The sequence below is a fragment of the Microcebus murinus genome, chromosome 2 (genome assembly GCF_040939455.1).
Source record: "Microcebus murinus isolate Inina chromosome 2, M.murinus_Inina_mat1.0, whole genome shotgun sequence".
In the NCBI taxonomy this organism is placed as follows: domain Eukaryota; kingdom Metazoa; phylum Chordata; class Mammalia; order Primates; family Cheirogaleidae; genus Microcebus; species Microcebus murinus.
Window position 1 is genome coordinate 99990744 of NC_134105.1, and position 23955 is coordinate 100014698.

Consider the following 23955-nt stretch of genomic DNA (forward strand, 5'->3'; position numbering starts at 1 on the left):
TTCCATTATATGGATGTACCATGTGTTTTTATCCATTCCTCAGTTGATACATGTTTTATTTCTAGTTTTGGCTATTATGAATAATGCTATGATCATTTATGTGTAAATCTTTGGATGAGTGTTAATGATTCTTTTTGAGTCCAGTTATACCACTAAGGAGTGGAATTGCTAGGTCTTATGGTAAGTGTTATATTTGACGAAACTGCCAGACTATTTTCCAAAGTGGTTATACCATTTTACATTCTCACTGGCAAACTAGGGTTCCAGTTGCTCTTCCTCCTTGCCAATATTTTTTATTGTCAGTTTTTTATTTTAGCCATTCTGGTTGGTGTGTGGTGGTATCATATTGTCATTGTAGTTTGCATTTCCCTAATGACTAATGATATTGAGCATCTTTTTACTTATTTGCCATTTGTACATGTTCTTTGGGGAAATACCTATTCAAGTCTTTTCCCTTTTAAAAAAATTGAATTGTCTTATAATTGACTTAGAAAACTGGCCGGGCGCAGTGGCTCAGGCCTGTAATCCTAGCACTCTGGGATGCCGAGGCGGGTGGATTCCTCAAGGTCAGGAGTTTGAAACCAGCCTGAGCAAGAGCGAGACCCCATCTCTACTATAAATAGAAAGAAATTAATTGGCCAACTAATACATATAGAAAAAATTAGCCAGGCATGGTGGTGCATGCCTAGTCCCAGATACTTGGGAGGCTGAGGCAGCAGGATCGCTTTGAGCCCAGGAGTTTGAGGTTGTTGTGAGCTAGGCTGACGCCATGGCACTCACTCTACCCTGGGCAACAAAGTGAGACTCTGTCTCAAAAAAAAAGAAAGAAAAAGGAAAACTTATTTAGCTGGGTATGGTGGCTCTCGCCTGTAATCCTAGCACTCTGGGAGGCCCAGGCAGGCGGATTGCTCGAGATCAGGAGTTCGAAACCAGCCTGAGCAAGACGCTGTCTCTACTAAAAATAGAAAGAAATTAATTGACCAACTAAAAATATATATAGAAAAAATTAGTTGGGCATGGTGGCGCATGCCTGTAGTCCTAGCTACTCGGGAGGCTGAGGCAGTAGGATCGCTTGAGCCCACGAGATTGAGGTTGCTGTGAGCTAGGCTGATGCCACGACATTCACTCTAGCCTGGGCAACAAAGTGAGACTCTGTCTCAAAAAAAAAAAGAAAACTTATTTATATACTCTAGGTACATTCATTTATCAAATTTTATAAATTTTGTAAATATTTTCTTCTAGATGTGTAGGCTGGTCTTTTCATTTTCTTAATAGTGTCTTTTGAAGAGTTAAAAGTTTCTAAGTTAAGGATTGAGGGTTTGTTTTGCTTATGCCTATCCAGTTGTTCACCACCATTTATTGAAAAGACTATCTTTTTGATACCTTTATCAGAATCAACCATCCAATCAATATGAGGGTCTATTTCTGCATTCTATTCTGTCACATTGATCTAAATGTCTATCTTTACACTAGCACCACACTCTTAATTACTATAGCTTTATGGTAAGTATTGAAATCAGTTATTGTAAGACCAAAATTTGTATTTTTTTTTTTCTTTTTTTTTTTTTTTTTTTTTTTTTTGAGACAGAGTCTCGCTTTGTTGCCCAGGCTAGAGTGAGTGCCGTGGCGTCAGCCTAGCTCACAGCAACCTCAAACTCCTGGGCTTGAGTGATCCTTCTGCCTCAGCCTCCGGAGTAGCTGGGACTACAGGCATGCGCCACCATGCCCGGCTAATTTTTTATATATATCAGTTGGCCAATTAATTTCTTTCTATTTATAGTAGAGACGGGGTCTCGCTCTTGCTCAGGCTGGTTTTGAACTCCTGACCTTGAGCAATCCGCCCACCTCGGCCTCCCAAGAGCTAGGATTACAGGCGTGAGCCACAGCGCCCGGCCTAAAATTTGTATTTTATATACATTTTTATTATTTATTTATTTGTTTATTTTTGAGACAGAGTCTTGCTTTGTTTTTTTTTGTTTTTTTTTTTTTTGAGACAAAGTCTCGCTTTGTTGCCTAGGCTAGAGTGAGTGCTGTGGCATCAGCTTAGCTCACAGCAACCTTAAACTCCTGGGCTCAAGCAATCCTTCTGCCTCAGCCTCCCAAGTAGCTGGGACTACAGGCATGTGCCACCATGCCCGGCTAATTTTTTCTATATATATGTTAGTTGGCCAATTGATTTCTTTCTATTTATAGTAGAGATGGGGTCTCGCTCTTGCTCAGGCTGGTTTCAAACTCCTGAACTCGAGCAATCCGTCCACCTCGGCCTCCCAGAGAGCTAGGATTACAGGCATGAGCCACCACGCCCAGCCAGCTTGTCAGTTTTTACCAAAGAAAAAGAACCTGCTAAGATTTTTAATAGGGACTATATTGAATCTGGAGATCAATTTGGAGAGTATTGCCTTTTTAACAACATGAATATGATATCTCCCCATTTATTTAGGTCTTAATTTCTCTCAGCAATGTTTCATAGTCTTGCATTTTTTTGTTAAATTTATTCCTCAGTATATTTGATGCTAATAAGAATGGGATTATTTTCTTTATTTTAGGATTATTGGTTGCTAGGATATAAAAACAGTTGATTTTTGTGTATAGATTTTATAGTTTATAACCTCACATATTAGTTCTAGAAGCTTTTTGTTGATTCCTTAGGATTTTCTAAAATCAAATCATGGAAATAAAGTCAGTTTTACTCCTTCCTTTCTACTCTGGATGTGTTTTATTTCCTTTTCTTTCTATATTATACTCACTAGGACCTCCAGTACAATGTTCAGTGAAAGTTTTTTTTTTGTTTTTTGTTTTTTTTTTTTTTTTTTTTTGATTAGATATCAAGGTATGAGTTCAGTGAAAGTTTTGAGAGCAGACATTCTTTACTTCATCCTGATCTTAAGGTGAAAACATTTGGTTTATAACCATTAATTATGATGTTAGCTGTAAGTGTTTTGTAGATGTCCCTTATCAGGGTGAAGGAAGTGCCTTCTAATCCTAGTTTGCTGAGACTTTTTGTCGTAGCTGAATTGGATTTTGTCATCTACTTTTTATTAATCATCATATGATGATATGGCTTTTATCCTTTATTCTATTAATAAAGTGTAGTACAGTAATTATATTTTGGATGTTATACCTGCCTCACCTTCTGGAATAAACCACCCTTGATCTTAGTATATACTTCTTTTTATATGTTGCTGGATTGGATTTGATAATTTTTTGAAAGAATTTTTACATCTATGTTCATGAGGGCTATTGGTTTGTAGTTCTGTTGTGATGTGTTTGTTTCTTTTAGTATCAAGGTAATATGGGCCTTATAAAATGAGTTGGGAAGTGTTCCCTCCTCTCAATTTGTGTGGAATGGTTATCTTCTTTAAATGTTTGATAAATTCAGCCATGAGGCCATTTTGGCCTGGACTTTCTCTGTGGAAAGATTTTCTAAATAAACTTTTTATTTTGGAATAATTTTAGATTTACAGAAAAATTGAAAAGATAATACAGAGTTCCTGCATGCCTTTTGTCTAGTTTCTTTTTTTTTTTTTTTAAGGTTGGTCAAATGAAGCAGTGGGAGTAGAGAAGGAACAAAAGTTTTATCCAGTTTCTTAAGGGAAACTGTTAATGTGTTATTATGGTACATTTGTCAAAACTAAGAAGAAGACATTGACACATGTTACTTTTATCTAAACTCCATGCTTTATTCAGTTTCTGGACTTTTTCTGTTCTATGATCTAAAGCAGGATACTATATTGAATTTATTGTGGGAAGGTTTTTAATTACTAATTCATTTTATTTACCTGATATATGTGAGATTTTTCTGTTCCTTCTCAGGTTGGTTTTGATAATTGTGTCTAGGAATTTGTTCATTTCATCTAAGTTGTCTAATTTATTGGCATAAAGTTGTTCATAGTATTCCTTGTGATTCCTTTTAATTTCTGTACATTCTATAGTGATGTCTCTTCTTTCATTCACATTATTGGTTATTTGGATCTTTTGTTTCACCCCTTGATTGATCTAGCTGAGGCTTATTCATGTTTTGCTCTTTTTCAAATAACCAGCTTTTGGATTTATTGATTTATTTTCTCTACTGTTTTCTATTTCATTGATTTCCAATCTGATCTTCATTATTTTTTCCCTTCCACTTACTTAGGTTGGATTCGCCCTTCTCTTTCTAGCATCTTAAAGTGGAAGCTTACATTATTAATTTTAGACCTTTCTTGCTTTCTAATGTAAGCATTTAAAGCTTTAAATGTCATGTTAAGCATTGCTTTACTGCATCTCGTAAATTTTTTTTTTTTTTTAGTTCATGTCTTTTATTAACTCATGTACAAATTACTTGTCTTCTGGTTTATTGAAGCAATAAGTTAGACAACATTTGCCACAATAATGTCTATCAAAGTGGCTGGCCATAAAAACTCCAGCGCCACATTCATCTGAAGGACACTCCCGACGAAGATGACTAATTTTGCCATTCTCATCCACCTTATAGTATTTCAGGACAGCCAGCTTAACCTTCTTTCTCTTATGCTTATTCTACTTGGGAGTGGTATAAGACTTCTTCTTCCTTTTCTTAGTACCACCACAAAGTCTCAACACAAGATGAAGAGTGGACTGCTTTTGAATGGTATAGTCAGACAAAGTACGTCCATCTTCTAGTTGCTTGCCAGCAAAAATCAGTCTTTGCTGATCTGGAGGAATTCCTTCCTTATCCTGGATCTTGGCCTTTACATTTTCTATTGTATCCGAGGGTTCGACCTCGAGAGTGATAGTCTTTCCTGTAAGGGTTTTTACGAAAATCTGCATCTTGGTGGCGGTTCCACCGGAGATGGCAGATCCGAAAAAAAGCTCATCTCGTAAATTTTTATATGTTGTGTTTTATTTTCATTCAACGTGGCATCGTTTTTGATTTCCCTTGTGGTTTTTCTTTAGCTAGTGGACTATTTAGAAATTTTTTTTTTTTTAAAGACAGAGTCTCACTTTGTTGCCCAGGCTAGAGTGAGTGCCATGGCATCAGCCTAGCTCACAGCAACCTCAATCTCCTGGACTCAAGATCCTCCTGCCTCAGCCTCCCGAGTAGCTGGGACTACAGGCATGCTCCACCATGCCCGGCTAATTTTTGTATATATATTTTTAGTTGGTCAATTAATTTCTATTTTTAATAGAGACGGGGTCTTGCTCAGGCTGATTTCGAACTCCTGACCCTGGAGCATCCTCCCACGTTGGCCTCCCAGAGAGCTAGGATTACAGGCGTGAGCCACCACGCTAGGCCAAAATATGTTGTTTGATTTCCAGATATTTCGGGATTTTCCAGAATGCTTTCTGGAAAAAAAATAATTTTTAATTTAATTTGTGATCAGAAAACATACTTTATATGATTTCAGTCTTTTTGAATTCATTGATGTTTTCATTATGTATGGCCTAGCATATTATGTTTTCTTCTTTTTTTTTTTTTTTTAAGAGACAGGGTGTGGCTCTGTTGCCCAGGTTGTGCAGTGGCACAATGATACCTCACAAGAGCAGCCTTGAACTCCTGGGCTCAAGCGATGTTCCTGCCACAGCTTCCTGAGTCTCTGGGATTACAAATGTGGGCTACAGTCTCGGCTATCTGTCCTTGAGAATGTTCCATTGTGTCCTTGAGAAGAATTTGTATTCTATATTGCTATTGAATGGAGTGTAAATGTTGATTAGGTTAAGTTGGCTGATAGTGTTGTTCAAGCCTTCTGTGTCCTTATTAATTTTCTGTCTACTTGTTCTAACAACTGGGAAGGATTTTTGAAATCTTCAACTTATTGAATTGTCTGTTTCTTCTTCTCTCTCTCTTTTTTAATTTTTTTTGTGAGACAGGATCTTGCTATATTGCCCAGGCTGGCCTTGAACTCCTGGGCTCAAGTAATCCTCAGATTCCCGAGTAGCTGAAACAGGAAACAGACCACCATGCCTATCTATTTCTTTTAATTGTGTCAGTTTTTGCTTCCTGTGTTTAGGGGCATTGTTGTTTGTCATATATACATTTATAATTGTTTTATCTTCGTCATATATTGACCATTTATCATAAAATGTCCCTTTTTGCCTCCTGTAATATTTCTGTTTTGAAGTTGTAGCCTTTCTATTTGTATTATAGTAACTATTTGCATGGTGTATTACTTTCTGTCCTTTTACTCTCAATCTGTTTTTATCTTTGGATTTGATGTATTTCTTGTAGACAATATATAGTTACATCTTGTCTTTTTTTAATAAATTCTCACAGTCTCAGCCTTTTTAGTGTTGAGCCCATACAAGGTTAAGGGGAATCCATATAGGTGGATTTACATATGCCATCTTACTGTTTTTTATCTGTCTTATGTCTTTTATTATTATTTATTTCTTCTTTTTTGCCTTCTTTGGGTCAAACAAATATTTCAGTAAACCTTTTAAAATTCTTCTGATTTTTTTTTTTTTTTTTTTAGTGGTTACATCTTTACCTAATCATAATCTGTTACAGTTAACACTAACCTAATTCTGGTAAAATATAGCAGCTCTCTACCAGTATAGCTCCATTTTCACTCTCTTCCTATGTGATACTATTGGTATTTTTGTTTGTTTGTGTTTTGAGACAGAGTCTCACTTTGTTGCTCAGGCTAGAGTGAGTGCCACAGCGTCAGCCTAGCTCACAGCAACCTCAAACTCCTGGGCTCCAGCAATCCTCCTGCCTCAGCCTCCCGAGTAGCTGGGACCACAGGCATGCGCCACCATGCCGGCTAGTATTTTCTGTCTGTCTGTCTGTCTGTCTATCTGTCTTTCTTTCTGTCTTTCTTTCGATTTTTTTGAGACAGAGTTTCACTTTGTTTCCCAGGCTAGAGTGAGTGCTGTGGTGTCAGCCTAGCTAATAGCAACTTCAAACTCCTGGGCTCAAGCAATCCTCCTGCCTCAGTCTCCCCAGTAGCTGGGACTACAGGCATGTGCCACCATGCCCGGCTAATTTTTTCTATATATATTAGTTGGCCAATTAATTTCTTTCTATTTATAGTAGAGACGGGGGTCTCACTCTTGCTCAGGCTGGTTTCTTACTCCTGACCTTGAGCAGTCCTCCTGACTTGGCCTCCCAGAGTGCTAGGATTACAGGCGTGAGCCACCACACCCATTTCTATTTTTTAGTAGAGACGGGGTCTCACTCTTGATGCTATTGTTTTTATTTGTATTTTTAGAGACAGATCTTGCTCTGTCACCCAGGCTGGAGTACATCAGTGGTACAGTCATAGCTCACTGTAACCTCAAACTCCAGGCCTCAAGTGATCCTCAACCTCACCCTCCTGACTAGCTAGGACTATGGGTTCATGCCTCCATGCCTGGCTAATTTTTTTTAAAGAGACAGTGTCTTCTGTCTTGCTCAGGATGGTCCCATACTCCTTGCCTCAAGTTATCCTCCCACCTCAGCCTCCCAAAGTGCTGGGATTTCACAGGCATGAGCCACTGTGCCTGGCCTTACGTCCATATACATTTAAAGCCAATAATTTAGTCTTATAATTACTGCCTTAAGCAACCTTATGTTTGACAAAGGTAAGGGAAGAAAAGAGAAACTATATATATGTTTACCCAGATGTTTACCATTTCTGTTGCTTTTCATTCCTTCCTAGGGATCCAGTTTCCCATCCAGTGTCATCTTTTTCCAGCCAGAAGGAATTCCTTTAATATTTCTTATAGTACAGTTTTGCTCAAAGTGGATTTTCTCAGTCTTTGTTTATCTGGAATATAGAATTCTTGACTGACAGTATTCGAGTCAAAATCAGATGAAATTACATTTTTGTATCATGTATGTCATTTTTGTCTTGCTGCTTTAAAAATTTTCTTTTTGTCTTTCAAATTTAGTTTGACTAGGATATATCTATGTATAGTTCTCTCTATTAATCCTACTTGAGGTTCATTGAACTTCTTGGATTGTAGATTCAGGTTTTTCATCAAATTTGGAAATGTTTCATCCATTATATCTTTTTTTTTTTTGAGACAGAGTCTTGCTTTGTTGCCCAGGCTAGAGTGAGTGCTGTGGCGTCAGCCTAGCTCACAGCAACCTCAAACTCTGGGCTCAGGAGATCCTTCTGCCTCAGCCTCCCGAGTAGCTGGGACTACAGGCATGTGCCACCATGCCCAGCTAATTTTTTCTATATATATTAGTTTGCCAATTAATTGCTTTCTATTTTTAGTAGAGACAGGGTCTCGCTCTTGCTCAGGCTGGTTTCAAACTCCTGACCTCGAGCAATCCTCCCACCTTGGCACTCCCAGAGTGCTAGGATTACAGGTGTGAGCCACCACAACCGGCCTATCCATTATATCTTGTTATATTTTTTTCTAGCCCTTTCTCCCTTTTTTCTGGGATTCCCATTACATACATGGTGGAATGCTTGACACTGTCCCACAAGTCTCTGAAGTTTTGTTAATTTTTCTTTAGTCTTCTCTCTGTGCTTTGGGTTATATAATTTTTGTCTATGTATTGGTATCTATATTCTACTTTCACTGATTCTTTTTTCTGTTATTCTAAATCTGCCACTTAGCACCCTTTAATGTGTGTTTCATTTCAGTTTTTGTATTTTCAACTCCAGAATTTCCATTTGGTTCTTTATAGTTTCAGTTTCTCTCTTGAGATTCTCTGTTGTTGACTAAATATTAGTATATTTTCCTTTAAATCTTTTTTTTTTTTTTTTTTTGAGACAGAGTCTCGCTTTGTTGTCCAGGCTAGAGTGAGTGCCGTGGCGTCAGCCTAGCTCACAGCAACCTTACACTCCTGGGCTCCAGCGATCCTACTGCCTCAGCCTCCCAAGTAGCTGGGACTACAGGCATGCGCCACCATGCCCGGCTAATTTTTTATATACATATCAGTTGGCCAATTAATTTCTTTCTATTTATAGTAGAGACGGGGTCTCGCTCTTGCTCAGGCTGGTTTTGAACTCCTGACCTTGAGCAATCCGCCCACCTCGGCCTCCCAGAGAGCTAGGATTACAGGCGTGAGCCGGCGTGAGCCACCGCGCCCGGCCTTCCTTTAAATCTTTGAACTTAATTTCCTGTAGTTCTTTGAGCATATTTGTAAATCCAATATTTGGGCCCACTTAGAGTCAGTTTCTATCAATAGGATTTTTTTGTCCTGAGTATATAGGTCACATATACTTTGCATGTCTTATCACTTTTGTTGAAATTCGGATATTTTAGATAATATGGCAAATCCAAATTTTAATTATTTTCCTAAGAGTGTCCACTTTTTTTTTTAATTTTAAATTAAATTTATTTTATTTATTTATTTATTTTTTTTTTGAGACAGAGTCTCACTCTATTGCCTGGGTTAGAGTGCCATGGCATCAGCCTAGCTCACAGCAACCTCAAACTCCTGGGCTCAAGCGATCCTTCTGCCTCAGCCTCCCGAGTAGCTGGGACTACAGGCCTGTGCCACCATGCCTGGCTAATTTCCTTTCATATACATATTTTTTAGTTGTTCAGCTAATATCTTTCTATTTTTTTTAGTAGAGACTAGGTCTCGCTCTTGCTCAGGCTGGTCTCACACTCCTGAGCTCAAATGATCCGCCTGCCTCAGCCTCCCAGAGTGCTAGGATTACAGGTGTGAGCCACCACGCCGGCCTCCTTTTTTTTTTTTTAAGGTAATTTTCCTGGACTTAAACTGCCAAGTCTGTCTTCCTTGACGTGTGCAGCTGCTGATGTCTCTATGTAGTTTTTTTAACTTTTTATTTTTTAGCTTGGCTCCCAAGTATTGACTTTTTTACGTGGTTTAACCAGTGAGTTTTATAGAGGTCTGGGGAATGCATTCAGAGTTGCATTTAGTTCTCATATCTCCTTTGGCTTTTGCTTTTTTATAAGACTCTCTTGGGTCCTTTTGGTATATACATCATTTTGCAGTCAGCCAAGAATGTATGAAGAACTTATTTCAACTCTTCTTATGGCTCTCTCATTTTCAAAATCTTGTTAAATTCTGACTGTTTTGGGCCAGGTGCGGTGACTCACACCTGTAATCCTAGCCCTCTGGGAGGCCAAGGTGGGAGGATCGCTCAAGGTCAGGAGTTTGAAGAGCGAGACCCTGTCTCTACTACAAATAGAAAGAAATTAATTGGCCAACTAAAAATATATGGAAAAAAAATTAGCCGGGCATGGTGGCACATGCCTGTAGTCCCCGATACTCGGAAGGCTGAGGCAGTAGGATTGCTTAAACCCAGGAGTTTGAGGTTGCTGTGAATTAGGCTGATGCCACGGCACTCTAGCCCAGGCAACAGAGTGAGACTGTGTCTCAAAAAAAAAAAAAATTCTGACTGCTTTGCAGCTCAACTAGAGCTGTAGCCTATGATTAGCACTAACTCCTCATTTTTATGTTTAGTCCTTTGTTGGTAAAGCTACAGTTTTAGTCCACTTTGCTAGGGGTTGAGGTAGAGATGAAAGTTGCACCAGGTAAAAGGTCTATAGATTCCTACTTTTCTTTCCAGAAGCTTTTGTAGTTTTTCAGACATAAATACTTCTCAGTTTATTATTTGCCTTTAGTCAATTTCCAGTGCCCTAAAATAGTTGTTTTTGATAATTTTATCTAGTTTCATACTTGTTTTCTGCATAGGGGACTTATCTGACCTTTTCACATCACTGTTACCAGAAGTGCCTTTGTCTTGCTTATTTTGAACTGTATAAATGGAATCATATATACTGGAATCATGCATACTGTATGCATTCTTTAGCTTCTTCTTTTTTTTTTTTTTTTTTTTTTTTGAGACAGAGTCTCACTCTGTTGCCTAGGCTAGAGTGCCATGGCATCAGCCTAGCTCATAGCAACCTCAAACTCCTGGGCTCAAGAGATCCTTCTGCCTCAACCTCCCAGGGAGCTGGGATTACAGGCACGCGCCACCATGCCCGGCTAATTTTTTCTATATATTTTAGTTGGCCAATTAATTTCTTTCTATTTTTAGTAGAGATGGGGTCTCGCTCTTGCTCAGGCTGGTTTCAAACTCCTGACTTTAAGCAATCTGCCTGCCTCGGCCTCCCAGAGTGCTAGGATTACAGGTGTGAGTCACCGCACTCAGCCTTTAGATTCATTTTGATGTGTGATGCTTAGTTCGGTTGCTTATTGTAGTATGGTATTCTATTGTATAAATATGCCACAATTTATTTCCTGACTGTAGACAATTGATTTAAGTTTTTTGAGAGTATGAATAATGCTGCTCTAAATCTTCTTGTACATGTCTCCTAATGCATATGTACAAGAGTCTTTTTAGGATTATACTGTAAGAACACAGTCACTAATTCTTAGACAGTGGAAATCTTGGACTTACTAGATAACTAATAGGCAAACACAGCTTTTTAAAGTGGTTGTACCGAATCTATCTATCTATCTATCTATCTACCTTCCTTCCTTCCTTCCTTCCTTCCTTCCTTCCTTCCTTCCTTCCTTCCTTCCTTCCTTCCTTCCTTCCTTCCTTCCTTCCTTCCTTTCTTCCTTCCTCCTTTCCTTTCCTTTCCTTTCCTTTCCTTTCCTTTCCTTTCCTTTCCTTTCCTTTCCTTTCTTTTTCTTTCCTTTCTTTTTCTTACCTTCCTTTTCTTTCTTTCCTTTTCTTTCTTTCTTTTCTTTCTTTTTTTGAGACAAAGTCTCACTCTGTCACCAAGGCTAGAGTACATAGCATGATCATAGCTCACTGCAGCCTTGAACTTCTGGGCTCAAGTGATCCTCTTGTCTTAGCCTCCTGAGTATCTGGCACTTTAGGCACATGTAACTACACGTCTAATTTTTTGTTTTTTTAATTGTTTTTTGAGTCAGAATCTTACTATGTTACCCAAGCTCCAGTTTCTATTTTTACCACCAGTGGATGAGAGTGGTCATTGTGTACCTCCTCCACAACACTTGATAGTATGATTTATTTATTTATTTATTTGTTTGTTTGTTTTTTTGAGATAGGCTCTCACTTGATTGCACAGGCTAGTCTTGGGTATTGCAATTTTTTTTTATTTTAATTTTTTTTTGAGACAGAGTCTCGCTTTGTTGCCCAGGCTAGAGTGAGTGCCGTGGCATCAGCCTAGCTCACAGCAACCTCAAACTCCTGAGCTCAAGCAATCCTTCTGTCTCAGCTTCCCTAGTAGCTGGGACTACAGGCATGTGCCACCATGCCCGGCTAATTTTTTCTATATATTAGTTGGCCAATTAATTTCTTTCTATTTATAGTGGAGACAAGGTCTCGCTCTTGCTCAGTCTAGTTTTGAACTTCTGACCTCGAGCAATCTACTCGCCTCAGCCTCCCAGAGTGTTAGGATTACAGGCATGAGCCACCGTACCCGGCCAGATATTGCAATTTTAAATTTGATTTTCTTGACTACTAATGAACTTAAATATCTTTTCAAGTGTTTGTGGGTCATCTGTAGTTTTTCTTTGAAATGCCTATTCTTGTCTTTTGCTCACATTTTTAAGGGAATAGGAAGTGTTTATATGCTCTAATTACTAATCCTTTGCAGTTATGAAGTACGACTGTCATTCTCAGTTTATAGTTTATTATGTTAATTTTTGATAAACAGAAATTCTAATTTTTAGCAATTTCCTTTATGGTCAATGCTTTTTATATCCTTTGCTGCCCTAGGTTATGAAGCTTTTCTTTTATATTTCCTTTTGAAATTTCATAGTTTTTCCTTTCACATTTAAGTCTTTAATCCAACTAGGGTTTATTTTTGTGTGCTATTTGAGGTAAAGATCTAACTTCTTTTTTTCATGTGGTTTTTAACCAATTTTCCAGCATTTGTCAAAGAGTCGCTTCTCACTGATCTATGTTGCCTGCTCTGTCATGAATTATTTCCATATGTATGTGTAGGTTTGTTTCTGAACTTTCTGTTATGTTTCATTGGTCTGTCATTTCTTTCTGTGTCAATTCTATAACTCTATTTATTACTCTGGCTTTATAAATTTTTATATCTCCTAGCTCTAGTAACCTTACTTTGTTTGTCTTGGTTCTTTTTTACCTATTGTGCTTATTTATATGTTTGAGAGTTAGTCTGTGATGTTTCTCATTTCTTCCCTTCCCTTCCCCAAAAAACCAAAAATGTTGACATCATTATTAATGAATTTAGGGATAGTTCACAATATTTAATTCTTCTACACACAAAAAAATTGTCTATTATATCTTTAACATTTTTTCAATAAATTTTCTTCACAGAACGCTTGGACATCCTTTATTAGATTTATTCCTACCATTTTCAGTAGCTACATAAAGAATCTTTTTAAAAAATTGTGTTTCTAACTGGTTGTTGCTAGTAAAATGACATGCAATTGACTTTTCCATGTTGATTTTTGTGTCTTACAACTTTATTAAATTCTTATACATCTATGGATTTAAGTTTTCTATGGAGATGGTCTTCCGCAAATAATGGCAGGTTTTTGTTTGTCTGTTTTTTTTGTTTTTTTTTTTTTAATTTACCCCGTGTTTGTCTGTTTTTTTATTTATGGTGGTACGTTGGTGAAGGAAATAACACAGGTGAGATAAGTGGCTGGGAGGAGGTGTGAACCTCAGGTGTTCAAAAGGGTCTTCTCCCAGGGATAGTGTTATAGGTTGAACTGCATCCCCCCAAAAGACATGGAGACCTTGGAATGTGATCTTATTTGGAAATAGGGTGTTTGCGGATGTAATCAGCTGAGATGAGGTCACACTAGAAAGGGGTGTCTTTGTAAGAGAGGACACACAGAGACATGCACACAAGGAAGAAGACGTGAGACAACAGGACAGAGATGGGAGTGGCGATTGGCGAGCCAAGGAACACCAGGGATTGATGGCCACTGCCATGAGCTATGAAGAGAGAAGGAAGGATTCTACCCACAGTCCCAGAAGGAGCAAGGCCCTCCTTCACACTATGATCTCAGATTACTAGACTCCAGAAATCTAGAGATGTGAGAGAATATGTTTCCATTTTTTAAGCCACCTAGTTTGTGGTTACGGTAGCCCTAGGAAACGAACACAGGTATCATCTGAACCGAGGCTTGAATGATGAGAAAAAGGCAACTGTATGAAGATTCACAGGGAAGAATGTTCCATGCAAGGTCAGGAAAAGAGCAGGCAATGGCTGGAGAGTACGGATCCAGGGCAGCGAGAGAGGAAGTGTGACTAGAAATCCAGGCAGGGGCAGATCTTGGAGGACTTTGCAGGGGAGGGGAGAGAATTGGATTCAATTAGCTGGGAGGCAGTCATGTCATTCAAGCGACAAAAACAGCTGCCATGACAGTCACTCAATCATAGAGGGCAGAAATCTAGGATGCGTTAGTTGCAGTACATAATAATGACATATGGGATGGCAGGGCTCTCTCCGCGCTGCACTGCCCTGCCACCAACCTTGCTGGACGGTCAGTGTCAGCTCCAGCTTCCCGGGGTGTTGGCTTTGGCTCGGTTGGGGCAATGTTTAGGAATGGGTGAGCTCTCACCTCCCCCAAATCTCCTTTCTCCCCCCAACCCCAGACACTACCAATCTAAGTAAAATAAGCTATACAAATGCTGCAGTTTTTTTTAAACTTATAAAAGATAAGTCTTTTGTTTTTCTTGTCATATTACACTAACTAGGACCTTTATTTTATTTTTTATTGATTTATTTTTTTGAGACGGAGTCTTGCTCTGTTGCACAGACTAGAATGCAGTGGTGTCAGCCTAGCTCACAGCAACCTCAAACTCCTGGGCTCAAGCAATCCTTCTGCCTCAGCCTCCCAAATAGCTGGTACTACAGGCATGCACCACCATGCCCAGCTAATTTTTTCTATATATCTTTAGTTGTCTGGCTAATTTCTTTCTATTTATAGTAGAGACGGGGTCTCGCTCTTGCTCAGGCTGGTCTCAAACTCCTGACCTTGAGCAATCCTCCCACCTAGGCCTCCCACAGTGCCAGGATTATAGGTGCCTGGCTAGGACCTTTAGTATATTGTTAAATGAGAGTAATGATGGTGAGCTTCCTTGCCTTGTGGCTTATTTTAAACAGAATATTTTCAACTTTATGCCATTAAGTCTGATTACTAGTTAAAAGTTTTTGTAGATGTCATTTGTCAGGAAATAAAACTTCTATTCTTAGTTTTCTGAGGGTTTTTATTGGAGTATCTGTTGATTTTGTTGAACATACTTTTTATATCTGGTAAGATAATGTGAATATTTTCCTTTAAATCTCATAATGCAGTAAATTACATTGCTCAGTTTTCAAATATTACACCAACTTTAAAGTCCTTGGATGAATCTAATTTGAGTATGATATTCTTTTTTAAACATACTTGGATTTGCAGCTGGGTGCGGTGGCTCACACCTGTAATCCGAGCACTCTGGGACGCTGAGGCGGGCAGATTGCTCGAGGTCAGGAGTTCGAAACCAGCCTGAGCAAGAGCGAGACCTCGTCTCTACTAAAAATAGAAAGAAATTAATTGGCAAACTAATATATAGAAAAAATTAGCCGGGCATGGTGGCGCATGCCTGTAGTCCCAGTTACTCAGGAGGCTGAGGCAGAAGGATTGCTTTAGCCCAGGAGTTTGACGTTGCTGTGAGCTAGGCTGATGCCACGGCACTCACTCTAGCCTGGGCAACAAAGCGAGACTCTGTCTCAAAAAAAATTAAAAAAAAAAAACAAACATAGTTGGATTTGGTATGCTAATATTTAAGATTTTTGCATCTTCACTTCTATGACAGATATAGGCCTATTTTTTTTTTTTTTTGTACTTCCATGGTTTTTTTTTTTTTTTTTTTTTTTTTTGAGACAGAGTCTCGCTTTGTTGCCCAGGCTAGAGTGAGTGCCATGGCGTCAGCATAGCTCACAGCAACCTCAAACTCCTGGGCTCAAGCAATCCTCCTGCCTCAGCCTCCCGAGTAGCTGGGACTACAGGCATGCGCCACCATGTCCGGGTAATTTTATCTATATATATTAGTTGGCCAATTAATTTGTTTCTATTTATAGTAGAGACGGGGTCTCGCTCTTGCTCAGGGTGGTTTCGAACTCCTGACCTTGAGCAATCCGCCAGCCTCGGCCTCCCGGAGTGCTAGGATTACAGGCGTGAGCCACCGCGCCTGGCCACTTCCATGGTTTTAGTATTGAGATTTCAGATGCTTTGTAGCTTTGTAGAATGAGATAAGCAGTATTTCTTCTTTTTATTCTTGGGAAGTGTTTGCAAGATTGGAATTACTTGTTCCTTGAATGTTTTATATAATTTGCTTGTATAGCCACCTAGATCTCTATTTTCTTCCTTCCTTCCTTCCTTCCTTCCTTCCTTCCTTCCTTCCTTCCTTCCTTCCTTCCTTCCTTCCTTCCTTCCTTCCTTCCTTCCTTCCTTCCTTCCTTCCCTCCCTCCCTCCCTCCCTCCCTCCCTCCCTCCCTTCCTTTCTCCCTCCCTCCCTCTCTCCCTCTCCCTCCCTTTCTCTCTCTCTCTCTCTCTCTCTCTCTCTCTCTCTCTCTCTTTCTTTCTTTCTTTCTTTCCATATATTTATTAATTTTTTTTTTTTTTTTTTTTTGAAACAGAGTCTCACTCTGTTGCCCAGGCTAAAGTGCTGTGGCATCAGCCTAACTCACAGCAACCTCAAACTCCTGGGCTCAAGCAATCCTACTGCCTCAGCCTCCCGAGTAGCTGGGACTACAGGCATGCGCCACCATGCCCAGCTAATTTTTTGTATATATTTTTAGTTGTCCAGTTAATTTCTTTCTATTTTTAGTAGAGATGGGGTCTCGCTCTTGCTCAGGCTGGTCTTGAACTCTTCAGCTGAAACGATACGCCCGCCTAGGCCTCTCAGAGTGCTGAGATAATAGTTGTGAGCCACTGTGCCTGGCCAAGGTCTCTGTTTTGTATTAGAGACCTTTTCTATTTCCTTGAGTCAGTTTTGGTAATTTGTAATTTTCTAATAATTTATCCATTTTGTCTAAGTTTTTAATTTATTGGCATAAAGTTTCTGCTTATATTTTTAGCAGGACTTGACATTTAATTCTTAATTCAGGTCTTTCATGCAGATTATTACCTTGATCACTTTGAACTAATGTCTCCTATATTCTCCCCTAGAACCTTTCTGTTTTGCTCCACAGATCTTGGCTTAGTGACATGACCTCTAATTAATATTTATAGCAAATTTATCTACTATTCACAAACCTAGTTTCATAATGATTCCATTCAGACCTACATGGGATACTTACAGATGTTCATTGTAGCATTGTTTGTTATAATATACAACTGATGGTAGCCTAAGTGCTTATAAATAAGTGACTAAATTAAAATATGTGGTATCATCATCCAGGGGATTATTATGCAACCATAAAAAATAATCTGTGGTTTGCATAAGCTGGCTAGAAAAAAAAATAAGGCAAACATAGATGAACCTTGAGGACATTATGCCAAGTGAAATAAGGTATCACAAAAAGACAAATGATGTATGATTCCACTTACGTGAGATACCTAGAATTCATGGAGATGGGAAGTAGCTGCCAAGGACTGGGGGAGAGGAGAATGGGGAGTTATTGTTTAATGGGTACAAGGTTTCAGTTTTGCAAGATGAAAAGAGTTCTAGAAATGGATGGTAATTATGGTTGTACAACAGTATGAGTATACTTAGTACCACTGAACTGTACACTTAATGGTTAAGGCCAGGCACAGTGGCACACATCCAGAGTCTCAGCTACTCAGAAGGTTGCTGAGGCAGGAGGATCACTTTATCAAAGGAGTTTGAGGCCAGCCTGGGCAACATAGCAAAACCTCATCTCTTTAAAAAAAAACAAAACAAAAAAACCAGGACAGACAATAATAAGTGTTGAGGAGTAGGATATGGAAAAATTGAAATGCTCATAAATTGCTTGTAGGTATATAAAATGTATACCATATAGCCACTTTGGGAAAGCAGTATTTCGATTCCTCAAAAGATTAAATGTTGATTTACCATATGATCCAGCAATTCCACTCCTAATTATATACCAAGAGAAATGAGAACACATGTCCACATAAAAACTTATGTACACATGTTCACATCAGCGTTATTCATAATAGCCAAAAGGTAGAAGCAACCCAAATGTTCATCAGCTGATGAATGGATAAACCAAATGTGGTATATCCATACAATAGAATATTAATCAGCCATAAAAAGGAATCAAATACTGATACATGGTACAACATACATGAGCCTCATATGAGGAGCCACATATTGTATGATACCATTTATATGAAATGTTCAGAATAGGAAAATCCATTAGTGGTTGCCAGGGTTGGGGAAAAGGAGGAATGGGGAATGACTGCCTAATGGGTATGTGGTTTTTTTGGAGTGATAAAAATGTTCTGGAATTAGATAGCAATGATAGTTTCATAACCTTGTGAATATAATAAAAACCAATGAATTATACATTTTTAAAGGGTGGATCTTAAGGCATGTGAATTGTACCTTAATTTAAAAGGTTTTTTTAAGTGAAATTTAGAATTCACTTCCTTAGTTGCACCAGCCACATTTCATGTGTTTTTAGTAGCCAAATGCTAACAGATTGGATAATTCAGATATAGGACATTTCTGTCATCATGGGTAGTTTTATGGGACAGACAGTACTATTCAAGAATAAACATTGCTAACTGGGTATGGTGGCATGTGCCTGCAATCTTGGCTTCTTGGGAGGTTGAGGCAGGAGGATCACTTGAGCCTAGGAGTTCAAGGTTGTATTACACTATGATTACACCTGTGAATAGCCACTGAACTCCAGCCTGAATAACATAGCAAGATTTGTGTCTATTTAAAAAAATAAAAATAATAAACATTTTGCTTAATTTATTGGCCATATCTCATTTTTTAAATTATATAAATAATTAGTAAGTAAATTGTTATAAAAATTCACATATGTAGTGAAAACCCCAAATCCTATAGACCACCATCTGTCCTAGTACCTTATCCAGAGGTAAACACTGTCATCCATTAACTATGTATCTTTCTGATCCTTTTGAATACTTTTTTTTTTTTTTTTTTTTTTTTTTTTTAGGGACAGGAATGTCAGTTCTATAAATACTTTTTTTTTATTTAGTCAGAGCACACAGAAGGTAATGAGTACTTTTATATATGTGTATTTATCTATATCTAGCTTGTTTTCAGTTGTTATCAATAATGGTCCCGTGATAGTCCTTTTAAGTAATTTAGTTCTTGACTTTTCAGAAATTCTTGTGTATAAGTCTCGAATACTCATTAGATTTCTCATCCATAGGTGATGCTGGGAGCAGAACTCCAAAAGACCAGAAGGTGAGTTGGGGTGGATAAAGGAAGGGTGAGCGATCAGAATATGAAAATGGGAGAAACTTTTGGCCTGACCATCCACTCAGTTAAGCCACCAACATATAACCATTCACCCTATAATCAGCCCTGTGGGTTGTATTCCTTTAATAGATATTATAAGAATACAAAAAGAGGTTACCAAGAAATGTATGGACTGAGTACTATATGAAAGAATTTAGGCCATGGTGGCTCACACCTATAATTCCAGCACTTGGGAGCTGAGGCAGGATATTCCTTGAGCCCAGGGGTTATAGTAAGCTATGATCTCACCACCACTGCACTCCAGTCTGGGCAACAGAGCAAGACCCTGTCTCAAAAAAATGAAAGAAAGTAGAATTTAGCAGTGTTCATATAGGTGAGATTAATCAAGAAAAGTTTCCTAAAGTTGATTTTTGAACCAGGTTTGTAAGGAAAGGGCAATTTTATGTGATAAAGTAATCATAAACTTCCAAACATAACTCATTCCATTTGTTTTTTTGAAAGACAAATTATTTCTCATTCTCAATTTATTTCTAACCCATGCTACTATTTTAAAACTTATTTCCACATCTCCTTCCTTATAGCTCCGTGAAGCTATGGCCGCCTTAAGAAAATCAGCTCAAGATGTCCAAAAGTTCATGGATGCTGTCAACAAGAAGAGCAGTTCCCAGGATCTTCATAAAGGTTAGGGTCAAGAAGTACCGTGTTCCCCCGAAAATAATACAGGGTCTTGTATTTTTCCTCAAGAAGACACCCTAGGGCTTATTGTCAGGTGATGTGTTATTTTTTTTAAGTACGGTACAACAGTCTACATTTATTCAAATATAGTTGTCTTTTTCTAGAATATCATCATCATAATTCTCCAAACCCTGAATTCCATCCTGAATTTCTTGTGACTGTATTCCCTTTAAAACCATTAGCCCCAGTCTCTCATGTGGAGCAATAGAGCTCTCATTAATGAGCAGGGCTGGTTTATTCATCAGAGATCCAGTGAGCACTGGGTCCATTCTCTACAGTGGAGCAGAAATGATCTCTCTGGGCTCAGTAGGAGACTGCTTGCTGAAGCTTTTCCCCTATCCCCTGGTGTTTGGGGAGGTGATGAGAGAGGCCCATAGTGCTGAGTAAAATGGCAGCCACAGCTTTCCTTCTTCCCCCTGGGGACACAAAATACCTAAAGCGGAGTGTCCCACTCCTCACTTCACTGAGGAGACTTTCCCCTCAAAGCCTCAACTTGCAGCACACACAGGATGGCCGGGACCTGACAGGGGGAGCCGACCTTGTTGGTGGGGCTGCCTTGCACCTTTCCAGTCACCTCTGGGATAGTAGCTGTTAAGATGGGGCAGATGAGAAGGGCTGCTCGTCTTTACTGCTCTTCGAGGAAATGCATGGGTTGTGCAGATACGCTGCATAGCCAGGCCCATCACTAGGTCTTATTTTCGGGGTAGGGCTTATAGTGCGCAAATGCTTAGAAATCCTGCTAGGGCTTATTTTATGGGTAGGTCATATTTTTGGGAAAACATGGTACCTGGGGGCCAGGTATGGTGGTTCACGCCTGTAATCCTAGCACTCTGGGAGGCCGAGGTGGGAGGATAGCTCAAGGTCAGGAGTTCAAAACCAGCCTGAGCAAGAGCGAGACCCTGCCTCTACTAAAAATAGAAAGAAATTAATTGGTCAACTAAACATATATAGAAAAAATTAGCCGGGCATGGTGGTGCAGGCTTGTAGTCCCAGCTACTCGGGAGGCTAAGGCAGAAGATTGCTTGAGCCCTGGTGTTTGAGGTTGCTATGAGCTAGGCTGACACCATGGCACTCTAGCCCAGGCAACAGAGTAAGACTCTGTCTCAAAAAAAAAAAAAAAAGAAAAGTACCTGGATACAGATGGGAGGTGAATTCTCACAGAGATTTCGTGGATTGCTGGCTTTCTTTAGCATCTCAGAATCCTTTTCCACCTCTTTTTGTTTCTTTTAACACTATCAGCTGTGTGTCCTTCATCGATAAAAAAATTATTACGGTTTTGTTTTCCTTATTTTCTGCTTTAGTTTTATGTTTGCTGATTGTTAGTGATATGCCAAACTTATTGCCCTTAGTGGTTACCAAATCCCAATTACACTGATGCTGATTTTCCAATCTTTTTTTTTTTTTGAGACAGAGTCTCACTTTGTTGCCCAGGCTAGAGTGAGTGCCGTGGCGTCAGCCTAGCTCACAGCAACCTCAATCTCCGGGGCTCAGCGATCCTCCTGCCTCAGCCTCCCGAGTAGCTGGGACTACAGGCATGCGCCACCATGCCCGGCTAATTTTTTGTATATATATATTTTTAGTTGGTCAATTAATTTCTTTCTATTTTTGGTAGAGACGGGGTCTCGCTCAGGCTGGTTTCGAACTCCTGACCTTGAGCAATCCACCCGCCTCGGCCTCCCAAAGTGCTAGGATTACAGGCGTGAGCCACCGCGCCCGACCTTGATTTTCCAATCTTTGATGGTATTATCTAAATACCTTTTTAGCCCCCTACATTTAAGCTATTTCCATGTTCATGACTATTTCTTCCAATCCAGGTATAGATTAGGGAGAAGAGAATAGCTCAGACTCTTTTTTTTTTTTTTTTTTTTTTTTTTTTTTTTTTTTTTTGAGATAGAGTCTCACTCTGTTGCCCAGGCTGAGAGTGCCGTGGCATCAGCCAAGCTCACAGCAACCTCAAACTCCTGGGCTTAAGCAATCCTTCTGCCTCAGCCTCCCGAGTAGCTGGGATTACAGGCATGCGCCACCATGGCTATCTAATTTTTTCTATATATTTTAGTTGGCCAATTAATTTTCTTTCTATTTTTTTTTTAGTAGAGACAGGGTCTGGCTCTTGCTCAGGCTGGTTTCGAACTCCTGACCTTGAGCTATCCTCCCGCCTCAGCCTCCCCCCAGAGTGCTAGGATTACAGGTATGAGCCACCGTACCTGGCCCCTCAGACTCTTAAGAGAGGGAAACTTTGTTTGTAGAATGGAACTATTAATAGATATCCTACTCAAAATGTTTTATATACTGCTTAGCGTTTAACAAGTGGTAGATACTATTACAGTTAATAAGGAGTTGTAGACATTTGGTTAAAGTGAGATGTTCATGAATTACAGAGTCTTCAGTTATTTAAGGTTCTGTTAGTGTAAACAATTGAGTTATCTGTATCTTGTGTTTCTGCCTTTGGCCAGGAGAGCAGCAAAAGTGGCTAAGGTTCAAAGATTGCCCCATTTTCCCTGGTTACTTACCTCTTTACTTTACATTTTCTATGCAATCTATGGCATAACTCTTTAGAACTTTGCCTTCTTCCATAGGAACCTTGAGTCAGATGTCTGGAGAACTAAGCAAAGATGGTGACCTGATAGTCAGCATGCGGATTCTGGGCAAGAAGAGAACTAAGACGTGGCACAAAGGCACCCTTATTGCCATCCAAACAGTTGGTATGTCCAAACCAGAGGAAGCGCTAATGAAAGGCAAACTGCACGTCTCCATTGCTGATTGTTTCTTTTCCCCACGTAACAGCCAGGATTTACATAGAAACTGATAGTTTTTAAAAATTGTGTTTATCTTTCCCTTTTACTCAGGGCCAGGGAAGAAATACAAGGTGAAATTTGACAACAAAGGAAAGAGTCTACTGTCGGGGAACCATATTGCCTATGATTACCACCCTCCTGCTGACAAGCTGTATGTGGGCAGTCGGGTAGTGGCCAAATACAAAGATGGGAATCAGGTCTGGCTCTATGCTGGCATTGTAGCTGAGACACCAAACGTCAAAAACAAGCACAGGTACCTGAACAGAGGACTGTAAAGGGAGTAGAGGCTGGGAGCACAGCACCTGCCCTGTTTATGCTATAATCCAGATCTCACAATTAGCTTTTGTGTTCTTAGTCCCTAGTGGCCACAGATCCTTTCTCTTTGCCACAGGAATCATGTGGGTGATTCTTTTGCCCTCCTTTTTTAAATTCCTTTTCTCAAAGAGAAAACTTGTAGGAAAACTAGAAGGAGAGTAATCAAAATTGATTAATGGTTGGGGGAATGAGGGATTCATGTAAAAGGAAGAAATGAGGTGGAGACCAAATGGTTATTAACAGCATAGGAATCTTATAGAGGAACAAGAATAAATGGGTTTTTTAAAAAGTGGGGATATGTTGGTTAGATTAAGGAAGAATTTCTAACTCTTAAGATGGGAAGAAAAAAAAAAACAACAGGAAGAAAGTAGTAAACTGTAATGTCTTCCCTGGAGTGTGTCCTGTTATAATCCAGAGGAGCAGAAGCTATGATCAAATAATTTCTGTAGATCATGTTAAGTATCATAACCTCCAGATCTTTCTACCATCACTCTTTACAGGTTTCTCATTTTTTTTGATGATGGCTATGCTTCCTATGTCACACAGTCTGAACTGTATCCCATTTGCCGGCCACGTGAGTGTCCCTCCATTCTTTATTAACTCTTATCAGTTTTCTCCTGTACGTTGTTTATCCTCTCAAAACACCAGTTGAAAAGCCTAGTGTTTTTGGTATTTCCGTCTCAAAGAACATAAGTTGAAGCCACGTGTAGTGGTGTGCACCTGTAATCCCAGCTACTTGGGAGGCTGAGGCAAGAGGATTGCTTGATTCCAGGAGTCTGAGACCAGCCTGAGCAACATAGCAAGACCTCATCTCTTTAACAACAAAAACAAAAAAATCAAAGAGCATAAGTTCAGTTGATGTCCTTTGGGAGATACGTTTTTATTGTTCATCTCTAGGGCTGTGTCTTTGTAGT

The 23955-nt window shown here is 39.2% G+C and overlaps 1 protein-coding gene and 1 pseudogene across 6 annotated transcripts in view; one reads left to right on the top strand and one right to left on the bottom strand.

The window, feature by feature from the left end:
* The window catches only part of LOC105873007 (polyubiquitin-like), a 46562-nt pseudogene extending 41741 nt beyond the window's left edge, over positions 1-4821 (bottom strand).
* Positions 1-23955, top strand: part of SETDB1 (SET domain bifurcated histone lysine methyltransferase 1) — a 43526-nt gene that overhangs the window by 3756 nt on the left and 15815 nt on the right. For all 6 annotated transcript variants that reach the window (XM_012767490.2, XM_076000099.1, XM_012767493.2 and 3 more), the window contains exons 4-8: positions 19147-19181; positions 19778-19877; positions 22508-22633; positions 22778-22979; positions 23542-23615. In XM_012767490.2, the coding sequence (XP_012622944.1) occupies positions 19147-19181; positions 19778-19877; positions 22508-22633; positions 22778-22979; positions 23542-23615 (537 nt within the window). The remainder of the gene's footprint in view (positions 1-19146; positions 19182-19777; positions 19878-22507; positions 22634-22777; positions 22980-23541; positions 23616-23955) is intronic.